We start from the raw sequence: 24,322 nt of genomic DNA on the forward strand, positions 1-24,322 counted from the left end.
ATAGTGTATTTGAAAATGACTGTAAATAATGTTTTACAAATTTATTATATCATTTTAATGTTTCATGTATATATGTTTAATGAGTTATTTCCTGACAAGGTGACATTTATTAGTCTACCCTTTTGGTATATATTGAGAGTCTTCAAACTGAACAGGCATACTTCTATTTTACAACAAACTTGTGTCTGCTTGTTCAGGTAAGAAATTTTATATATTTACATTTCTTAATGTTGTAGTAGTAAAAACTAGTGTACTTATTTAGTAAAAACTATGTACTTTTTTTATCTATCAATCTTCTGTTAAATATATGTACTTACTGAAAATAACAGAAAATAACTTCTAAAAGTATTAACTTATAAAAATGTAAATTATGTTTTATTAACATTCATTTGTATTTGTTAAATCACAGTAATTCGTACTATGTTTGTTAAATTCATATTCAATATGCATTCATAGTTAACACTTTAAATAGCTTGAAATTATACAATATATATCTTGTCTTGAATATCTTATGCTTCTCTTGTTTAACAATTTAATTATAAAATGATCAAAATAAGAGACTTCTATTTTACAACAAACTTGTGTCTGCTTGTTCAGTGTAACCCAGCAAAATCCAAAGCAATTCAACGCAAAGAACCCTTGTGAAACTTTGCCCACAGATAACGCCTCCGTGGTCTAGGGGTTAGAGTCGATGACTTCTAATCCAGTTACCTCTCTGGCGTGGGTTCGATCCCTGGGAGATGCCTTGGTAGTTTAGCGCGGAGGAAGGTAGTCTAGTACTGGTGTAACTCTCTAGGAATGATGGTTAGGAAACTACAAGCCTATATGACTGAAATTATAACTGTTTGAAAAAGGGGTAAAATGAAACAAACAAACAAACATTTGACCCACCGTCTTCATATTTGGCATGGAGGTTAGTCATGATTAGTAGATGACCCCTATTGATTTTGAGGTCACCGGGTCAAAGGTCAAGGTCACAGGAAATTTGACTTCAAAAGTTTGTCCGCCCAATAACTTAAGAAGCCTTTGACCCACAGTCTTTATATTTGACATTGAGGTTGTTTATGACTAGTAGATGGCCCCTATTGATTTTTAGTTGACTTGATCAAAGATCAAGGTCACAGGGATTTTAACTTTAATAAGCTTGTCTGCTCAAATGCTTAAGAATGCCTGTCCGCAGTGTATTGAGTTTGACAAATTCACATTTGAAGCATGTAGGATACATAACTTTACAATGTACTTGCTTAGTAACCTCAGATTTGGCAGGGAGGTTGTCCTTGAGCTCTAAATGGCCATTGTTGATTCTGACAATGTGGTATGCAGGGGTATTCACGCCATGACAGTGGCAGTTCTAGTTAAGGTACATTTTCAAAAAGTATCAAAGATATTCACTTTAAACTTAGAGTACTTGTTTTACCAAATTTTTTAGTGCATTTCTAAGGGGCAGATGATCATGAAAGCAAATTTTAGATTCATTTTTTCTCTTTTTTGTCTTTGAATATTTGAATTTTTCCCAAAAACTTTAAAAGGTATTTAATACTTCAGTGTTTTTGTTGACATTTTTCTGCTAAGCATGTTCGCAGACTTATGCACCCTTATAATTTCTATGTTCAACTATCTTAGAAAAATGGAGCATGCTCTCAGCGGACAGGTCTAATAAATGCACATGCATGACCATGTACATTGCAAAATTCAAATGATTTATAAATTATATTTTTTGATAAGACTAGAATTATGGATAGTTTGAATCAACCAACCACAACAATGAATGTGATTTATGTATAATAGAAGTTAATTAAGAACATGCACAATATTATGCAGTTTAACTTTATTTTATTTATACTTCTTAATATTGTTAACCGTTATAAATGTAACAATTAATAATGTTATTTATGAAAAATAACTAAGTTTTATTGATGTTTATGTATTTTTTTAATGTTTATTTCTTTGTTTGTTTACATTTTTATGCTGGAAGCCTGGTAATGTAGTCACTGTTGCAATTAGTCAGATTTTGAACCTCACTTCAATTCAGTTTTTATAGACTTAAATAGGAAAACAAAGGTGTTCTTTTGTGAATCTACAATGCCTATAGAACTAAGATATTTGGTATTTTGCATTGCAAAAGTTTAATACATCATGGTCCTGGTATAGAAAATAAGGTTTTCTAAACAAATGTGTAGAATTATGCAACATCTCTTATGTTTAACAGTTATATGATCTAACCAAAATGTAAAACACTAAAAACATTAATATAAAAAGAACAAATATGCATAAAACAATTTAGTGTATAGGAAATTTAAAATTTAGAGGGTTTATTCACCCAATTTTTTGCATGTACATACGCACAAGGATGCAATTAAAACCCACGTTTCTGGGTCCTGTGTAGGAAACGCCTTAACAAATCTTGTCAGCCTAAAGTTTACATGTTTGGTATATAACAGTATAAAGCAGACCTCTATTAAGTATGTTCAGATCATAACCATAACAATCAAATCATGGGTTCAAATGGTTCGTATTTGGGAACACAAGGGTTTTATTTAGGAAAATCTTAGAAAAATTTCATCCCCAAAACTTATATGTCTTGAGTTCTGACATCTTGTGTGAAGCATTGTTTATAAGAGCTTTAACAACTTCTTATTTATCATGACATTGGAGTCAGAATTGGCCTACATGTACCTAAGGGCACCACTTGATTTTACATACATGTAGTATCCTACAAAAATCCATAAAAAATCGTCTAAAATCTATAAATGCAATGCCTATATCTTAGATGATTTACAGACTGTTCACCCCTCAGGGGTTTATTGGTGTCTTGAAGGATGAAGTGTCTTCAAAATTTGAGGGATGAAGTGTCTGGGGGCTGAAGTGTCTTGTTCCTGCTTAGATATATTTTGTGCAGCATTTCATTGTAAACCACTAGTAAATTTGTTCAAATGGCAATCCTGGGATCAAAATTGGTTCCATCCCAGTGTCATTTAATTTTAAAGAGTCATACAAGGTTAAGTTTTAAAAATATTCTTCTCCCAAACCCGAAACCCCATTGCCTAGATCTTAGACAGATGGTTTGAAGCATTTTCTTTTGGACTTTTACCTAAATTTGTTTATATATTGTTAATATTTATTTTGAAGATGTTCCATATAATTGTATACAGTGTATTTGGGCATACATGTATATATTTACATTTTATGAATAAATGTTTTTTTTTTCCATTTAGTTGAACAGTATTATCACTTTATTGAATATGAATATGAAAGCCTTGGATAATTATGTTTGATCATAAAAATGTACTTTCATAAATCTGATTTCCATTAAACAATTATATAGAAATTTGAGACCTTACAAAATGTGCAGTTGGAATGCAGGTTTTTTTGCAACATCATAATTTAAAGGTGATTAATTAAAATGTGATTAATTTAAATGTGATTAATTGTCATTGCAGAAGCACAAGACTATACACACGTGGATGTTTTTGTACATTCTGGAGAGCTAGGATTCTTATATCCATATCCACCAATTGGAGCATTGCACAACAAAGCTCTGTTAATGGACTGTGCCACTCCATCTCAAGATACAGGTTTAATACAACTGTGTAAAGTCATGGCTGAAGTTGCAGTAAAATTTGTCAAAAATAGAGTGAAAGCAACATTTCATGCAAGACAGGTGACTGAAAATGTAACTGCCATCTGGGACCCATGCTCAAGAATGTCAACTTTTGCTGCCTTCAGTACATCACAAGAATTTACACAACTTCAGCTGGGCTGTCCTAAACTTTGTAATGCACATATGGGCATATGTAAATTGATCTATCTGGGTATTGAATCTTACCAGAATTTAGCAGGTAAGGCTTGAAAAATGAAATACGTAATATTTCTAGGTCACTAAGTTACAAATTTATTATAGTAAATCAAAGGAAATTAGATTTTTTGTTTTGTTATTCTGTAAATTTTGTCATAGGAGTTTGCGGTTAAATTTTTCTAAAATAGCTATTAAAAATAATTTCCAACCACTGAACAGAATGATGGCCACTAATGTAAAACATATTAGAAAGCTTACATGTATTATGTTGACATTTACACCTTATCAAAGTCTATAGGAAAAAAATTGCTTAAATTTTATTTTGTCTGAATGACCACAAGAACTAATCTAGGGATTTTTTTGGGCTTATTTTACAGCCGATATTCAGTCATATTCCCATTTCAAAACAATATATTTTTTCCAAATCCACAGAAAATATTCCCATATGAAAGATACAAAATGAAGATACTGAACTTGAAATTCTAAAATCTTTGAAAATAAGGGCTTTTTAGCTCACCTGTCACAAAGTGGCAGGGTGAGCTTTTGAAATCGCTTTTCGTCCGGCGTCCGTCCGGCGTCAGTCCGTCGTCCGTAAACTTTTACCTTAAATGACATCTCCTTAAAAACACTTAGCCAATTTTATCCAAACTTCACAAGAATGTTCCTTTGGTGGTCACCTTTAAAAATTGTTCAAAAAATTTAATTCCATGCAGAACTCTGGTTGCCATGGCAACCAAAAGAAAAAACTTTAAATATCTTCTCCTAAAAAACCCAAAGAGCTAGAGCTACGATATTTGGCATGAAACATCTTCTAGTGAGTGTCTATCAAGTTTGTTCAAATAAAAGCCCTGGGGTCAAAATTGGCCCCGCCCCAGGGGGTCTCTGATTTTCCCTATATGCACATAGTAAAAAAAAATCTTCTTTTAAAGAACCCAAAGAGCTAGAGCTAAGATATTTAGCATGGAACATCTTCTAATAGGTGTCTCCCAAGTATGTACAAATCAAAGCCCTGGGGTCAAAATTGGCCCCTCCCCAGGGGGTCATTGATTTTCCCTATATGCATATAGTAAAAACTTAAAATCTTCTTTTAAAGAACCCAAAGAGCTAGAGCTAAGATATAAAGCATGAAACATCTTGTAATGAGTGTCTACCAAGTTTGTTCAAATAAAAGCCCTAGGTTCAAAATTGGCCCGGCCCCAGGGGTCATTGATTTTCCCTATATGCATATAGTAAAAACTTAAACATCTGCTTTTAAAGAACCCAAAGAGCTAGAGCTAAGATATTTAGCATGAAGCATCTTCTAGTAAGTGTCTTCAAAGTTTGTTCAAATAAGAGCCCTGGTGTCAAATTGGCCCCGCCCCGGGGGACATTGATTTTCCTTATATGTGTATAGCAAAAACTTAAAACTCTTCTTTGAAAAAACCCGAATAGCTAGAGTTAGATATTAAGCATGAAACATTTTTAGCTCACCTTGCACAAAGTGCAGGTGAGCTTTTAGGATGGACAATCAAATGCGTCCGTCCACATTTTATTTAAACGACATCTTCTATAATACCACTTGGCCAATATTAATGAAACTTGGCCGGAATACTCTTTGTATGAAGCTCTATCAAGATTATTCAAAGAATGCCATTCCATGCTAAACTCTGGTTGCTATGGCAACTAAAAGAAAAAACTTAAAAGTTCTTATACTTCAAAATGGAAAGGGCTAGAGCTTAGATATTTCTCACAAGGCATAAGCTTGTTGGTGTCTACAAAGTGTATTCAACTTATGGTCTAGAGTTGAAAATTGGTCTCTGTTTTGGGGGTTAAAGGGTTTTTTTATTGCAAGGTTATATAGACTTTCTTTGTAGGGATAAATTGAGATAGTGTATCTTGTATTTTTTGTCTCAACAGACATTGTTATGAAGATTTTTCTGTTAAAGCATTAGAAAGATGAAAATGTTGTTGAATGTGAATGATAATTCAAAACAGAGTCAATCAGAATAGCACAAATTTGAGAGCTACAGTGAAGTTGATTTCCACATTCTATAATGGATTCTTCCATTAATTTCGTAACACCATCAGAAAGGACACTGTGTCATTTCCGAAATACAAAGTAAAATATTTTGGTTCTTGACAATGACTTGCAAATTTTATGTGTAAGATATTGCACAAAGAAACGAAAGTGAACAAAAAATGTTGATTTTTTTTAAAACATTAGTTGATTAAGATAAAAATTTAATATATAGTACGGACATTACTCTTACTGCCCTTCCGGTTTGCGGGAAAAATCATATATTTCAACATCGTCTACACCGATCTTACTGATGAACGAATTATGTCATAATATTTCATTCTGAGAACAAACATACAATTCAAATACTTAAATAATGCATATCATTCAACAACTTTGCCTCAGAAAACATCTGTATCAATCTGACCTCGAGTTGAGATTATAAACAAAACTAAACCGGAAGTAGGACAAAATGGCGGCCTTACACAAGAAAATTGAGAAATTTTGTAACATAAACTCGTATTTCATAACAAAGAAGTGAAGATGAATACAATTATCGATGTGCTTCATTGAAACAGGTATTTTGTTAACTATTTGTGAAGTATTAAGGCATGACATTCAGTATTTATGTAAATATCACCTCCCGAATTATGATTTCTAAAATTATACATGTACACATATGTCTTTGACCTCAAGAAATGTAAGTGAAAATGGCACTATAATTATGGTTATTATCCATGGTGCTAGAAATACTTAATTATCTTTATCATTTACGTAAACTAAGCAAGAAGCTTACGTAATTTAAAAATTACCTAACCTTACAATAGTTATCAATTTAAACTTGAATATCTACTCAAAATGACTTCCCAAACATTTTACAAGATTTAATTTTACAATTAAACCTGTGTATAGAGCCACTCATGTGAACAGGAAGAAGTTTTTGTAGAAAGGAGTGTTCTAATATGAACCACATGCTTGGGGGTTTGATCCTGTCCCCAATATGATACCCCTGAGTAAACACTATCAAAAAATATTTTAATATTTAAACACTAATGGGATATCTGTTACGACTCTAATACTGGTTTTCGAAAATGTTTTACATAATCATATGCAAAATAAAAATACTGTTTACCATCATGTATTGAGACTTGATTCCGGGCAGGCAGGCAAATTGGTTGGGCCATTTTTGGTAAAAGTTTTCTCAGCAACTACTTATCAGAGCCTCATGATATTTAGTATACAGCATTAACACATTATCCCATACCATGGGATTTGATTTCAGGTCTGTCACTTATCCACTTCATGTTTACTGACTTAGTTAAATTCATAATAATGGTCAGTAACAATTTTCTCATCAACTACTTATCACAGCCTTTTGATATTTGGTATACAGCAGTCACATACAATGGGATATGATTTTAGGTATGTGGCTCATCCACTTCCCGTTTGCTGACTTAATTAAATTTTCAGCATTAATTGTAAATCGAAGGAAATTTCCGTAACAGTTTTCTCAGCAACTACATATCACAGCCTCTTGATATTTGGTATTGTGACTGCATTAACACGTGGTCGAAAGTTCAGGTCTATCGCTTATCCACTTCCTGTTTTCCGACTTAGTTAAATGTTGTGTTTTATGGTCAATGGTAGGAAATTGTTGTAACATCACAGCCTCATGAGTCATGTTATTTGGTATACAAATGCAACCCGGCCATTTTTGTCTTTTACCCATTTTTATTGAAGTATTATCCAAATTTGTACTTCGTCTTGTTAATTATGATGTCATTGTTAAAATTTTCATGATGTAAACACGCTACAGGGGGGTGTATTTTTTAGCAACCTGTACTTTAAAGAAAAGAAAAAAGGGGTATTTCAATACACTTGTTTGCATTCCTGTTGCTGTTGGCCAAAAATACTTTATATTTGACACTAACCTTTAAATGACATTAAAGAATTTTATAAACCTGTTGCTTGTTTTTAAAAAGAAAAATACTTTTAAGATCTATTCCTTAAGGTGAGCGATATAGGGCCATCATGGCCCTCTTGTCTAGTAAGTGTCTACAAAGATTGTTCAAATAAAAGCCTTGGGGTCAAAACTGGCCCTGCCCCAAGGGTTTCATTGTTTTTAACTATATGTGTAAAGAAAAATCTTCTTTTAAAAAACCCAACGAGCTAGACCTTAGATGTTTAGCATGAAACATCTTCTAATGGGTGTCTACCAAGTTTGTTCAAATAAAAGCCCTGGGGTTTAAACTGGCCCCGCTCCGGGGGCCTATATACTTGTGAGCGACTTCAGGGCCATCAGGGCCTCTTGTTCATTGTTACGGTGCTTAAATGTTCAATTATGTTCAATCTAGAGCGCGCCATTGCGCCATTTGCCCCCTAAAATGACTGCCGGCGCAAAACAAATTTAACTGTGGGGCCCCAACGGGCGCATTCGCTTAGAAAATACCTTTACGGTATTTAAGGTACTTTCTGTTATTTTTACGCTTTACGCTCATTATTCACACACCTGTTGACTGTGATAGTATTGTTTTGGAAAAGTTGTTCCAGTTCGGTGGTTTCCTGCTTACATTTGTTAGTGCATGATTGAACGGGAAACCAGCTGCAATCGTGCCAATCGCAACTTTTCGGCCCTTTCCGTCACTCTTCGAAATTAATTATAATAGCCGAGGTTGTTCCGATTGCAATCGTGACAATTCGGGCGATTCCGTCATACTGCGGAATAAGACGAAGTAATATTACGGAAATCTAAGCTATTTTAGTTACTTTGGAAATCCCAGTTTGTTTTTCTATTTTTACTTGATTCCGTTTAAATTCTTTTTCAAGACGCAAAAGTTAGTTTCTTTTATAATTGGTTTTTGTCTTTATTAGTGTTATACAATAGAGAATGGTTACTGTAGAGTGTAGTATTATTCCGTCTCCAAAGGGCGGTCCTGCTTACCAAAATATCGTGACCGAATCACGCAGAATATTAGTGCATGGTCAAGTTATATTTAGATCTACTGACATAGTTTAAACGTCTTGGTGAGGTAATCTAAAAATAGCCATGCATATCATTAACCTTACCACGTGCTGATCTCCTGTCCATAGATATTTTAGGTGTAACATAGTTGATACATGCTTATTAATCGGTACCACGTAACGAAGTCTTTTAGTGCATTCACTAGTCTCTAAAGCTGCTATAGAAATGAAATTAGCAACTGCCAAGACGAATGACTCTCTCTGCGAAAAAAGTGGAAATGAATTGTCCTTCATTACGATAGATTGATCTCCACGTGAGAGCCAATGCTAGTATTTTTACGATTGATTATTTTAATAGAGAATAGATTTCGAATCGTTTTTGACAAAAAAAAATATTCATTTTTACAAAAAAGTTGCAACTGTTATCGTCAGCATGTTCCCGTTCAGTTATAAACAGTGGACTTCTGGTCCCTATTTGGTCCATGTATTTGCACGCATAACCACTGGTGCTCAAACAAATGGGCACAGGTGCTCGTCCAGTCTTGGGCTTACCCTACCTATCCCTTTAAAAGTGAAACTTGTTTTTTCGAGAAAAAACTATGTAGGCCTAAACCTTTTATGATATACAAATACCGTAATTCAAAACAAATTGTGATAATAAATTGAACCAAAAAAAACCCCCACAATTTTAAAGGGAAGGGATGATGACACACTGAGCAAGCCTTTCCTTTTAAAAGGAAACTTTATTTCAAGATTGGTAAATATAAGGGTCTGACTATAATCTAACAGTTGAGGTAAACATACGCGTGATAAAATCTCAACACTTGAGGAAATACCGCTGTAAACTAAACCGCTAACGAATTAGCTGACGATAGAGAGTAAATAGGAAACTGCTGGCCAGTTAAATGGAAACTGCGGAAAAATATAATATATTTTATATATCTAACTGGTTAGCACTTTTTATAATAAGTTTAATTGGTCAGCAGATTCTACCATATGTTTAACTGGGCAGTAGTTTTTATTATATGTTTAACTGGTCAGCAGTTTCTCGCACGTTGAATTTGATGACCATATAAAATAAGAAGGAAATTGTGGCAAAAATCATTTAAGCATTTTCTACTATATTTTTTTCGGGAGATGTAGAATCTGCTTTATTTACTTATATTACAACATAAATAAACATTTCACGACAACGCACCAAATTGCTTTATAAATCTTAGTTAATACCTTAAATTGCAGCAGGGTCTTTCAAATAGATATTTGAAAGACCCTGATTACAGTAATAATATGCTTATAACTATGATAATAAATTATCTTACATTTTAAAAGTATCATTATTTAAGATTCACGAAGTTGGCCTCATCAGGGATTTCCCGTAACCTCATACATCTTATTATAGTAGTATGTTCATTTTTAAAATGGCCATTATGTTCACCTTTTAATCATACGAAAGGGTTTGTGACGTTAAAATAATTTATAAAGTATTGTTTTTTATATATATTTAAAGAAAACACAGACATATTAAATAGAAATGATTCCAATTTTTGACATGTATATACTTGTCACGGTTCAAAACTGTTCACTATTTAGGGGAGATATTGGGTAAGCGGATGGATAGCTCAATCGGTACAGCCGCGGTACGGTATTCCGATCGGGGTCCCGGGTTCGAGTCCCGATCAGCCGGCACATTTTTATACTCCTCCGCTATATTGAAATGGGTACAGACAACAATGTGAAATTAAACTTTGAGTTTATACCATCACGGTATCCCCTGTTGCGCCAAATGTCACAAGGCGAGAAAAATATGCCGTCTGGCCGGGACACAAACCCGATAACCTAGGAATACAGTATCGCGGCTCTACCGACTGAGCTATCCGGCCGCTTATCACACCAATTCCCCTTAATAGTGATCAGTTCTGAACCGTGACATACTAGTTAATACATGTATTATGACTCTCAATTTTTTTTATTTTAACATAAAAACAAATTAGATATTTTTATCACTCTCAAGTTTAAGGATTTCGCCTTATCGACAGAATATATGTATTATGACTCTCCAGGGTTGGGATTTCAACATATATACATTATAAATGTATAATGTCTCTCAAGCGTTGGGATTTTAACGTCTATATAAGATATTTTTATAATGACCCTCAAGTGTTGGGATTTCAACATATAGACAAGATATATGTATTATGTCTCTCAAATGTTGTTATTTCAACACAGAGACATGATGATTGTATTATGTCTCTCGAGTGTTTGGATTTTGACGTCTGGATAAGATGTTTGTATTATAACCCTCAAGTGTTGGGATTTCAACATATAGACAAGATATATTTACTCTGTCTCTCAAGTATTGGTATTTAAAAGTCTTCACAAGTTATTTTTATATTGACACTCAAGTGTTGGGATTTCAACAAATAAAATAGATATAAATATATATATAGAATTATATTAGAATAGAATAGAATTATATGTATTATGTCTCTCAAGTGTGTCTCTCAAGTGCTGGGGTTTCAATTTCTAGACAAGATATTGGTATAATGTCTCTCAAGTGTTGGGATTTTAATGTCTGGACAAGATATATTTAAAATGTCTCAAGTGTTTGGATTTTAACATATAGACAAGATATTTGTATTATGACTCTCAAGTGTTGGGATTTTAACGTCTACACATGATATTTGTATGATGATCCTCAAGTGTTGGGATTTCAGACTAGAATATAGACAAGATATGTGTATAATGTTTCTCAAATCGTTTGATTTCAATGTCAAGATAATATATAGATATGTATTTTGTCTCTCAAGTGTTGGGATTTAAACGTCTACACAAGATTTTTTTATATTGACCCTCAAGTGTTGGGATTTCAACATATAGACAAGATTAATGTACTATGTCTCTCAAGTGTTGGGAATCAATATATAGACAAGATTTATGTATTATGTCTTTCAAGTGTGGATATTTTAACGTCTAGATAAGATATTTGTATTATGACCCTCAAGTGATGGCATTTCAACATATATAGACAAGATATATGTTTGATGTCTCTCAAGTTTTGGTATTTAAAAGTCTTCACAAGTTATTTTTATATTGACCCTCAAGTGTTGGGATTTCAACATATAGACAAGATATATGTATTATGTCTCTCAAGAGTTGGGATTTTAACGTCTAGACAAGATATTTGTATAATGACTCTCAAGTGTTGGGATTTCAATGTCTAGATAAAATATATGTATTATTTTAAAGTGTTGGGATTCAACGTCTTAACAAAATATTTGTATAATGACCCTCAAGTGTTGGGTTTTCCACATATAAAAAAGATATAAATATAATGTCTCTAAAATGTTGGAATTCAACATATAGATAGGATATATGTATTATATCTCTCAAGTGTTGGGATTTTAATGTCTAGACAAGATATTGGTATAATGTGTCTCAAGTGTTGGAATCTTAAGGTCTGGACAAGATATATTTAAAATGTCTCCCAAGTGTTGGGATTTTAACATTTAGACAAGATATATGTATTATGACTCTCAAGTGTTGGGATTTTAACTTCTAGGCAAGATATTTGTATGATGACCCTACAGTGATGGGAATTCATTACATGTATATAGACAAGATGTATGTATAATGTTTTTCAAATGGTTTGATTTTAATGTCTAGACAATATATATGTATTTTGTCTCGAAAGTGTTGGGATTTCAACATAAAGACAAAATATATGTATTATGTTTCAAAATCCAAATGTTGTTATTTCAACACATAGACAAGATATATGTATTATGTCTCTCAAGTGTTGGGATTTTAACATCTGGATAAGATATTTGCATAATGACCCTCAAGTGTTGGGATTTCAACATATAGACAAGATATGTTTACATGTATTATGTCTCTCAAGTGTTATGATTTTAATGTCTAGACAATATATTTGAAAACTGGTTCTCAAGTGTTTTGATTTCAATATATAGACAAGATATATGTTTTATGTCTCTCAGGTGTTGGGATTTAAACGTCTACACAAGATATTTGTATATTGACCCTCAAGTGTTAGGATTTCAACATACATACAAGTTAATGTATTATGTCTCTCAAGTGTGGGGATATAAACGTCTACACATGATATTATTATATTGACCCTCAAGTGTTAGGATTTCAACATATAGACACGATTAATGTATCATGTCTCTCAAGTGTTGGGATTTCAACATATAAAACAGATATAAATATTATATCTCTAAAGTGTTGGAATTTCAACATATAGATAGGATATATGTATTTTCTCTCAAGTGTTAGGATTTAAATGTCTGGACAAGATATTTCTAAAATGTCTCCCAAGTGTTGGGATTTTAACATGTAGACAAGATATATGAATTATGACACTCAAGTGTTGGGATTTTAACATCTAGACAAGATATTTGTATGATGATCCTCAAGTGTTGGAATTGCAGCATATAGACAAGATATATGTATAATGTCTCTCAAATGGTTGGATTTCAATGTCTAGACAATATATATGAATTATGTCTCTCAAGTGTTGGGATTTTTAACGTCTTGATAAGATATTTGTAAAATAACCCTCAAGTGTTGGGATTTCAACATATAAACAAGATATATGTAGTATGTCTCTCAAGTGTTTGGATTTAAACGTGTAGACAAGATATTTCTATAATGAACCACAAGTGTTGGGATTTCAACAAATAGACAAAAATATATGTATTATGTCTCTCAAGTTTTGGGATTTCAACATATAGACAAGATATATGTATTATGTCTCTCAAGTGTTGGGATTTAATGTCTAGACAAGATATTTGTATAATGACCCTCAAGTGTTGGGATTTCAACATATAGACAAGGTATATGTTTTATGTCTCTCAAGTTTTGGGATTTAAACGTCTACACAAGATATTTTTATATTGACCCTCAAGTGTTGGGATTTCAAAATATAGACAAGAATTTTGTATCATGTCTCTCAAGTGTTTGGATTTTAACAATAAGACAAGATATTTGTATATTGACCCTCAAGTGTTGGGATTTCGACACATAGACAAAATATATATGACATGTCTCTCAAAAGTTGGGATTTCAACATATAGACAAGATATTTGTATAATATGTCTCTATGGGATTTTTACGTCTGGATAAGATATTTGTAATATGACCCTCAAGTGTTGGGATTTTAATATATATACAAGATATATATACTATGTCTTTGAAGTGTTGGGATTTTAATGTCTAGACAAGATATTTGTTTTTAATGACCCTTTCCAGTGTTGGCTAAATCCAACCCTTGAAAGGGTCATTATAGAAATAGGCTTGGCTTAAACGTCCCAAAATTCCCCAAACTTGAGCAAGACATAAACAATAAATCATGTCTATATGTTGAAATCCAACACTAGAGCAACATAATACATAAATCTTGTCCATTTGTTTTGAAATTTCCAAACTTAGAAGACATTATAGAAATACAATTGTCTAGAGGGGGGAGGGGAGGGGTCGGTGAAATCCCAAACACTGAAGACAAAATTACAATAAATTTGCATCTATATATTGAAATCCCAACAATTGAGAGACATAATACATATATCATGTCTATTTGTTGAAATCCCAACACTTCAGGGACATTATAGAATTATCATGTCTTGACATAATAATCCAAAGACTTAAGATATATAATACCAGTGATTTTTCTCACTTAATTGGAAAAATCATCGCTAAAATTGCTGATTTGGGAAGTTAAAAAGCTGGTTTAAGTTCAGATTTTTGGGAAAACTGCATGATTTTAAAGAAAATTTCAATTGGGAAGAGGCCCTTTTTCGGAGTCTGTTATTTAAGTAGATAAATCACTGAATACATATATCTTGTTTATATGTTTAAATTTCAATACTTGAGAGAGACAATACATATATCTTGTCTATTTATTGAAATCAACATTTGACACTCATTATACTTATATCTTGTCTACATTTTGAAATCCCAACACTTGAGGGTCATTATAGAAATATGTTGTCTAGACGTTCAAATCTCAACACTTTAGAGACAAAATGAATAAATCTTGTCTATATGTTGAAATCCCAACACTTGGAGGGACATTATAGAAATATCATGTCTTCACGTAACAATCCCATTACTTAAGAGACATAATACATATATCTTGTTTAAATGTTGAAATTCCAACACTTGAGGGACATTATAGAAATATCTTGTCTAGACTTTAAAATCCCTGGACTTGATAGACATAATACATATATCATGTGTTAAAATCCCCACACTTGAGAGACATAATACATATACCTTGTGTCTGTTTTGAAATCCCAACACTTGAGGGTCATTATAGAAATATCATGTCTAGACGTTAAAATCCCAACACTTGAGAGACATAATACATATATCTTTTTTATGTGTTGAAATCCCAACCCTTGAGAGTCATTGTAGAAATATCTTGTCTACACATTTAAATCCCAACGGTTGAGACACATAATACATATATCTAGTTTATACGTTAAAATCCCAACACTTGAGGGACATTATAGAAATATCATGTCTAGATGTTAAAATCCCAACACTTGAGAAATATAATACATATATCTTGTTTATATGTTGAAATCCCAACAATTGAGAGACATAATATATATAACATGTTTATATGTTGAAATCTAAACATCTGAGACTCATTATATAAATATCTTGTCTACACGTTGAAATCCCAACACTTGAGAGTCATTTTGTCTTTTGTTATGACATATCTGGGTACACATTTGAAATATTATAGTCTATTTTGAATCACAGTTCAATTATTGATTACTGTTTTATCAAATTGGATTTAGAGTTGTCTTATCTTGATTTGATTTTTTTTTAATTTTAATAGTTTTAACGTTTCTCTTTATTTTATTTTCAAGTCTTAGATTATTCTTCATGTACATTTTTTTTTATTTGATCGACTGAGTTTAAGACTTTTAGATTAATCATGGCGTATTTTATATTTTGTAAGTCTATGCATATACATGTATTAAATATTTTTATTACTTTTTTGAGTTTAAAGTCATTGTAAATGTATATAATTCTATTGTAAAGCGCCTTTGGACATTTTATTTTTTGAGAAGGGCGCTATAAAAATGTGGTAATTATTATTATTATTATTTTAGAAATATCTTGTATACACATTAAAATCCCAACACTTGAGAGACATAATACATATATTATGTCTATATGTTGAAATCTCAACATTTGAGACTCATTGTACATATATCTTGTCTATTTGTTGATATCCCAACACTTGAGGGTCATTAGAGGAATATCTTGTCTAGACGATAAAATCCCAACACTTGAGAGACATAATACATAAATCTTGTCTATATGTTAAAATCCCAACACTTGAGAGACATAATACATATATCTTGTCTATTTGTTGAAATCCCATCACTTCAGGGTCAATATAGAAATATCTTGTTTACACATTAAAATCCCAACACTTGAGAGACACGATACATATTTCTTGTTTATATGTTGAAATCCCAACACTTGACGGTCATTATAGAAATATCTTGTCTTAACGTTAAAATCCCAACAGTTGAAAGATTTAATACATATATCTTGTTTATATGTTGAAATCCCAACAATTTTTAGGTGGCATTATATTTACCACTCTTGAAAAATTCGCTTAGAAAATACCCTTACGGTTTTTAATGTACTTTCTGTCATTTTTACGCTTTACGCTCATTATTCACACTGTTGACTGTGCTAGTATTGATTTTTTCAAGAATGGTAAATATAATGCCACCTATGAGTCAGAGAGGGCTGCTGAAGAATTTCAAGATGCTTTAAATCATGTTATAGAAAATGATATGAAACAGAAACTAGCTTCAGCCCGCGCCATTTCTCTAATGTGTTTTGAGAGTGATGTCATGTTTCCGTTCAGAGAAAAAGTTGGTCATATTTGCTAGGTTTATTCCTGAATGCACTGACTCTCAGTCTGAAACTAATTTTATTGAGAATGTTACTATTGATAAGGGTGATGCTGAAACTGTGTACCAATCATTGAAATCTGTGGTAAGTGAAAAGGGTATAGATTTTAGTAATGTAAAGTTTTTTGGCTCAGATGGAGCGGCAGTTATGACTGGTAAAAAGTCTGGTGTTAGTGCTAGGCTTTCAAGTGATCGGCCACTTATTGTTAACATTCACTGTATGGCACACAAGCTAGCTTTATGCACAAGTCAAGCAGCAGAGAGTATTCCATATATATAAAAAAAAGTACAAGGAAATTTTGACAAATATTTTCTACCATTTTAAACATTCCTCACTGAGAACTGCAAATCTGTCTAAAATTGAAAGTGTTTTGAATGACAAACAGCTAAAAATCAAGGAAATTCACAGTGTACCCTGGTTTGCATTTGATTCAGCCCTTGAGGCAATATTTCACACATGGGGTTCCTTAGTTACTTATTTTGAGTCAGAAAAGCAAGCTGAGAAAGGTTGAACTGCAAAAGGGATTCATTCTCAGCTAACCCAGTTTGAATTTGTGGGTGTAACTTGCCTTTTAATGGACATAATGCCAATACTTACCAAACTGGCCCCAGTTTCACAAAGAATCTTTGATATTGTTTTGTAACTGGAAACAATATTGTTATATACGTCTTTGTCTATTTCGAAAAATATATGTATTCATCCGTCATTCGTGAATTTCATTTCCTTTTTTTTTGTCTGAAAATGCTAAGGTAAATAACTGTATATAACGAAAAAATAATTTTGTAGTAGCTTTCAGAGGGAAAATTTATATTTTTGTGAGACTGAGAATATAGAAACATTGTGTGTATAATCTACTGTATAGATGTATTTTATTTTAATTTTTCAACCAAACTCTTTATGAATACATCATTGAATTTGCAAAAAAAATCATTAACGTAAATTTAAATTTCTGTATTAATACAAAATATCATTCATTGATAAATTAGTATGTTAACATGGTCTGTATCTCTGATTTTAATATCAAATGTATGTTTATTCAAAATATTTTACAAATAAAGGTCAACAGAAAAATTAGTGCAGGATTTACATGTCCAGGAAGTGCCTGATGTCCGCAGTGAAGTTTAACAGTACAGGAGGTGTTTGAAGGAGACAATCTTATTGATAGGTAATATTTATGATTGACCATTTTTATGAAGAATGGTTTCCAGAATGAAAAAATCAATACTCAACTTTAAAGGCATTAAATCAATCCGGTACATCGTATCTCCTTTTAAATGTTAATTCTAACAAAAAAAATGGCTTCACACTATTCCCCTTTCAAACAGATAGGGCTGTCAAGTGCATTTATTACATGATCTATGCATGCCATATGACATCTGTGTACTTCAGCAAAGTTTTATCAATTCTCTTTTTATTAGCATGTTTGAATGGACATAGATATAAGTTTTTCTTGTAATGTGGTATAATAATGCACAGTTTTCATTCAAATGCTTTGTAATTAATAACACAGGCCTATCAACCTTTCATGTTTATATTCATGTGCATTTGAACTTGAACTGTGCTTTATTCTACACTATTGCACTCAAAATTGATTTTAAATACCCGGAGCATATAGTAATTGAACAACTTTTCAAGCTGTCTTAACAGACTGAGGTGACATTATAGTGGAGTTTCAGATCCCTTGGGTCATGGTCAAGGTCACTGTTGTTTTATAAAGCCTATGTCTATAAACATGTCCTTTTTTCAGTAAAAAAAAAATGTTCTATGTATTTGCGTCACACTTTTATAAATATTATCACCACGCACATCATCCTATCATATATTAGAAGGTCTTTGATAGTGATGGGATATCAGTTGGAGAACTGCGACTGATTGTCGGTTGGAATCGGTTAGTAAACCGATAATTATGATATATCAGAAAAATAATTAGTTAAATGTTTTATACATAATTGTCTATTCAGATATTTTTGTCTTAAATGTAACTGTTTTAAGTTAAATTCTAATGATCCTTTGAAAAAGTAAAGAAATTAAGCATATGTTATTTAGCTGGTTCCAGGTTAGCATAAATTTGTTTAGTAATAACTATAATGAGTTGCAAACTGGTAAAGCTGGGAAATCACAAATTATAAATTATAATCTGGTGTATACATAGCTGGCATTTGTTAGAATTGACTTTACTTTATCAAATCTTCAGTTTGATACTTTTTTTATGAAAAAAAAAACATACTGTTTAAAACAAACAACAAATTTCAAACACAGAGATAGTCGACATCTTATTTACAATTATTTGTTATCTAGACATTTAGCAAAGAACAGCATTATTCACATAAAAATCTGTCTTACACTTGAACATTGAATATGTCACTAAAAAAACAAGTTGCATATAAAGTTCTTTCAACGGATACGGAAATATCCCAGCATTTTTGTCCCTTGTTGACAGATAGATTCAATCAAACATAAAGTTTTAAAATATGAAAATGTATCAAAGTTTTCCTAACTCTTGGGAACTTATTGTTTAATGCTATGGGCACTCCCATATCGACAGCTGTGCCCAACTGTATTATGTCAATTTTCATTTGATAATTGCGATGAAATAATACTGCTTCATTAGCTGACCATTTGGTGTTTAAAGCATTAATCATCTGATATTTCAGATACTTTAAACTTGTGGACTGGCACAGGTTCTTTCATTAGTCATAGTGGGGACAATATATTATCAAAACATTACACAAACAAAACTTTTGAGTTCCAAAATAAAATGCTGAAGTACTGGATGGGAAATTTGAAAAGATTCCAATATATTGTATTTGTACCCACTATACGATAATATACTTGGAGAAAAATACAATCAATTATCGGAATCAGTTGGGCTTTTCTAATATTTAATCGAGTATACCGGCTTATCAGCCCATCACTAAGATCTCATGATGAACCATTATTGCCTTGATTAAAGGATAAATTGTGTAAGGCATGGTAGCTGTCTTTCATCATCCACCTGTTACATATTGATATAAACATTTTTTTTACAAAAAAACATTGAAAGAAAAAGTGAAATACCATGTACTTTGCATGCAGAATTTTTATTTTATTTCATGCTTAAATATATAAGTCTGTAGTTACTTGTAACATGTATTTAATATATGCTATTAACTTATTTTTTCAGCAATAACAATACATTAAGCTATGTGACACGTGGAGAGAAAACACAAAACAAGCCAAAGAAAACAAATATATCAGCTAAAAGAAGACATGAAGACAAAGAAGATGAGTTGTATTTACTGGAGAAAAAGAAAGTACAGGCAGAAATTAACCAAATTGAACAAAAAACAGAACATGATAAAGAACTTTTCTTACTTCAAAAAAAAATTCTAGAGAAACTAATCAACCAATTATAGATATCTTTCAGTCTTGTTGTATAACTGAAAAGACATGTTGTGTTATGCCTTCAGTTGTCTATCTATCTGTTAGTCTTTTTGTATTATCTTTTTAACTTTTCTTGTTTACACCTAAGCAATATTCTTGATGATATTGTAAAATATTCATTCCAAGTTTAATGTATATTTCCTACCAATGTGTTGTTACTTCAATCATATGATAAATCAAAATAAATAAGATGCTTAAAAAATTAATTCACAACAGTAAAACATCACTTTTAGAGATGGTATTTATTAAGTTTTGTAAGTGTAATAAAAACACATCACTTGATTTTTCATTCTTCTTCTTATTGCACATGAAAGTTCACGATTTAGGTATATCTTTGAATCCATGACTTTTTTTCTTTCTTTTGTATTTCTGACAAGCAAAAGCAGTAAATAAGCTTATCTCTTGTCAACATTACTTATGCTGTTTAACACTAAGATTTACTATAGATTCCCTAAACATTATAGACATAGGGGATATTTGTTAGTTTTGCATGTAATATTGAAATATATTTCACTGAGTGAACACTAGATGTCATATTTTCATGAGTGGCGTAGCTGGTGTTCACGAATGAAATATATTTCAATCTTATATGTTAAGCAAATTTATTTTCTTTTTATTTCATGCTTTAAGAATTTTTACTGATTTTGCCGCATAACGTCGCACACTTGGTATAATTGTTATAATTTACTTATTTATGTACAGATTTGATTGAAATTTGATCAAAACAGGACTTGCTACCAAAATAATTTAGATTTGACCTTGACCTTTTATTGACCTTTACTCTCAAGGTCAAATTAATGAAATTCTCTTGTTTTTTTTCTGTAAATTGCACTAATAACTTTGTTGTTTAAAAAATTTGTTTAAAAATGTTATTTAAAAATGGATTAAATTCATATAAAGACATGTTATCTTTTAGATAAGGGCCGTCATGTTTATAAAACTCAAATTGAACTTGACTCATGTATGACATTGACAGTCAACTTATTTTATTTTCAATGAATATTGCTATAATGGGCTGTAACTTTGTAATTAATCAATGGATTATTTTCATACTTTGCCAAAACAACCTTTTTGGCAAGCCAATCTTTAAAAAGTTGAATTGACCTTGACCTTAACCTTTAAATGACTTTGACCATCAAGGTCAAATTATTGAACTTTGGTTAAGTTGTCATAATTTTGTTGATTCATTGTTGGAAAACAACACTTGTGACAAACAGACACTTCGAATGATTTTGATATAACATTGACCTTTAAATCACCCTGACTGTCAAATCTTTTTTTTATTATATTTTCTGAACTTCTGCATTTGTTTACGGAAAGGATTCATATTGGACAAAACAACAAGTGTGACTAGACAGACCTATTGAAATTAAAAAAATGATTTTTTTTTCTTTAAGTTTCTTTTAAAAGATTTGTTTGAATTGTTCATTTATTTGCTCTTAGAAAAAGTGATAAACTTTAGTGTTTCCCTCACCCAATAATTGCTCTTAATTTCAATGATTTATTTATTTTGGAGACTGTGATCAACTCTTTTTACCTTTGAATTTATCTTGGTATACATAAATAGAGGATATTGAATGAGTGTAGTTTAATACTAAATTTATTGAACAGTTGAATGAAATCATATTATGCAAGCATTTTGCGAGCAAAATATTGTTTGATTTAACATTTTCAATAAATTTTGTATAAAATCCATACGAATAAAATATTCTATTTATCACATATATAAAATAAGAACAGTAAACTATGAAAATGAGTAATTTTTCAATGACTCGCCTATAATGTAACGCTAACATTAGCGGGCTTCAACGCTATATTATATATACCGCTAACTACGTCACATCAAAGGATTATAACACTAGTGTAATATCGTTTTTATTAAATGGCTTTAATACACTCCTGTGCCGCGGTTTATGTGATAATGTCTTTTAAAGGGAGACACAGGCAAAAGTTCTTTTCTTCGATTTGAATTCTATTTGTACAAAATGCTTCAAGCAGTCTTAAGATGTAAATATACTTAATATATTTTAAATGTTATTTGTTAACAAAAATCAGCCCTTAATCCTTTTGTAAGATATTAAAAATGTTATGAATTTGAATTGCTGATTTTTTTATGCATATCAGACTGAATATGTAAGAAAAATTGGTGAGCTTAATGTTGCCTCTATATAAACAATTTGATGACGTTTTATCTTGACTTTAACTCTTAGACAATCAATTATATCTCATTGATACATGTATGTTAACATCATCTGATAGATCAGTATAGAATTTGTATTGGCTATGATGATTCTAAATCTGTGATAAACTTTGTTGCTTTCTTATTTACCTTGCTTTACCAAAAATTAAAGATTAAATGGAATATAAATGTTCAAGCTATGTTCTTTTTATTTTCCATGACTGCTGTTTTATAAAATAGAATAATATCAAATGATATATGTAGGTACAGCATAAGAAACATGCATCCAGATTATTACAGCTACTGAGAGAATTTGTAAGCAAAATGAAACAGAAATTTTCATATGTACCAATTAAATTAATACTGAAAAGATTTTACTTTCCTCATTATCATATTTAAATACTAATTCAATTTAACAGCTTTTAACTTGAAAGATATGACTGGTAACTTGTTTATTTTCTAAAGTGGTAATGTACTTGTATTTTGTACTCATGTGTATGTTGTCTGTCATTTACAGCAGTAACATTAAGCAACATCTTGTCTTCAACAACAAGACAGATTTTTACAAAAACTTCACAGGTGCGGTCTTCATTAATATTTTAAGTTGTTTTGATCCGTCATCCCCTGGCCCCAGATATATGAAACTCTACCGTTGAGACGGTCCAGTGCCCTAGACCAAAGAGGGACGTCTGGCGCCTCGGCGACATTGGCGCCCAACATGGGACCCACGAAGATGATGACAATTAACGCTGCCGGGCTTGTCTTACGGACGTCTGTAGAACACCATAAAGATCCTTTATTTGTCGAAAGATCCTATAGAAAGGACAGGTATACCCAAGCCCCCATTTAATTAAAAGAGCTCAGACATTTATTATTGGCCGGCCACCTTAATATATAGTGCTAATTGATAGCACATATTATCTTTCCTTGATTCATTAATCCTGGAATCAACCGTTAACTTTTCAAGGAGGATCACCGGAAGTTACCATTGTTTACATTTTTGACAGTTGACAACCACGTGTTCCTGTGTTTGTAAACATTGAAACTGTCATATTCAGTGTGTAATTGATATAGATATATATCATTCATCGTTTTAAACGATAGAATTAGCCGACATTATTTTTTTAAAGAGTTTGTGAAAATAAAATGTTCATCATTTTGATAATATTATTAAATGTATGTTTTATTGTATGTATTTGTTTAAAAAACAAGAGTTGTTGATATATTGACCAATACACAATTGGTTTGTGTCAATATTCATTCTGTTGTGCACTGATTGATTTTGTTTGCTCAACGAGTACTTGGATTCACTATTTATTTATTATTGTGTGTTGTCTTACTTCATCTTTCCTTCCTGAGTCTATACTAATTTAAGACAAATAAATAAACTAAATACCAAATAGTAACCTATATTGACCCTGTCCTATAATAATAAGTATTATAGGCTTGTTAACCTGGTTGGTTTGGTGTGTGTTTATAGATAAATATACATTAAATATATTTATCTATAGTATCAAAAAAAAGAACTTAAAATTACTCTGCTTATCAAAGATAGCTCAGTGATTTTAAGTAAATCCTGAAAAAAAAAATTGTCGTACAAGAAAATTAACAATCTCGCAAATTCATTCGCGACGCGACTAAATAGCATTTTATACATAAAATGATATGTCTTTGAATGAATATGCATTCAAATATCATTTTTTGTATAAAAGTTGAATATTCTGACGTACAAACGGTTAAACAATTTTCGCATCAACGCGACACCACAATAGCATTGATAACATCACAAATATAATCATATAGTGCACACATGCCTCCGTAGCGTTTTGGATAGCGACAGCGTTTGTCACCTAGGAGAATCGAGTTCGAATCTTGGTAGAACCTCACGGATTTTTTCCGACATTAATAAATTGTTCATGCAAAACACAAACACTAAAATAAAATAAAAACTTAAAAAAAAACATATCAAATTAAAATTCATATAAATACATATAAATAAATTTAT

General features: G+C 31.5%; 1 protein-coding gene and 1 long non-coding RNA gene across 2 annotated transcripts in view; both read left to right on the forward strand.

Annotated features, from left to right (window-relative positions):
* The first annotated feature begins 3,219 nt into the window (after positions 1-3,219).
* The window catches only part of LOC132738697 (uncharacterized transmembrane protein DDB_G0289901-like), a 112,010-nt gene continuing 90,907 nt past the window's right edge, over positions 3,220-24,322 (forward strand). The window contains exon 1 of the mRNA XM_060726289.1: positions 3,220-3,839. Coding sequence (XP_060582272.1) covers positions 3,545-3,839 — 295 coding nt within the window. The 5' untranslated portion in view covers positions 3,220-3,544. The remainder of the gene's footprint in view (positions 3,840-24,322) is intronic.
* LOC132738698 (uncharacterized) lies at positions 15,355-22,513 on the forward strand. Its single transcript, XR_009626910.1, has 2 exons — positions 15,355-17,880; positions 19,879-22,513. It is a non-coding gene; the product is annotated as an uncharacterized LOC132738698 (long non-coding RNA).

This window comes from Ruditapes philippinarum, unplaced genomic scaffold (genome assembly GCF_026571515.1).
Source record: "Ruditapes philippinarum isolate M1 unplaced genomic scaffold, ASM2657151v2 ctg2617_1_1_1_1, whole genome shotgun sequence".
Taxonomy (NCBI): Eukaryota; Metazoa; Mollusca; class Bivalvia; order Venerida; family Veneridae; genus Ruditapes; species Ruditapes philippinarum.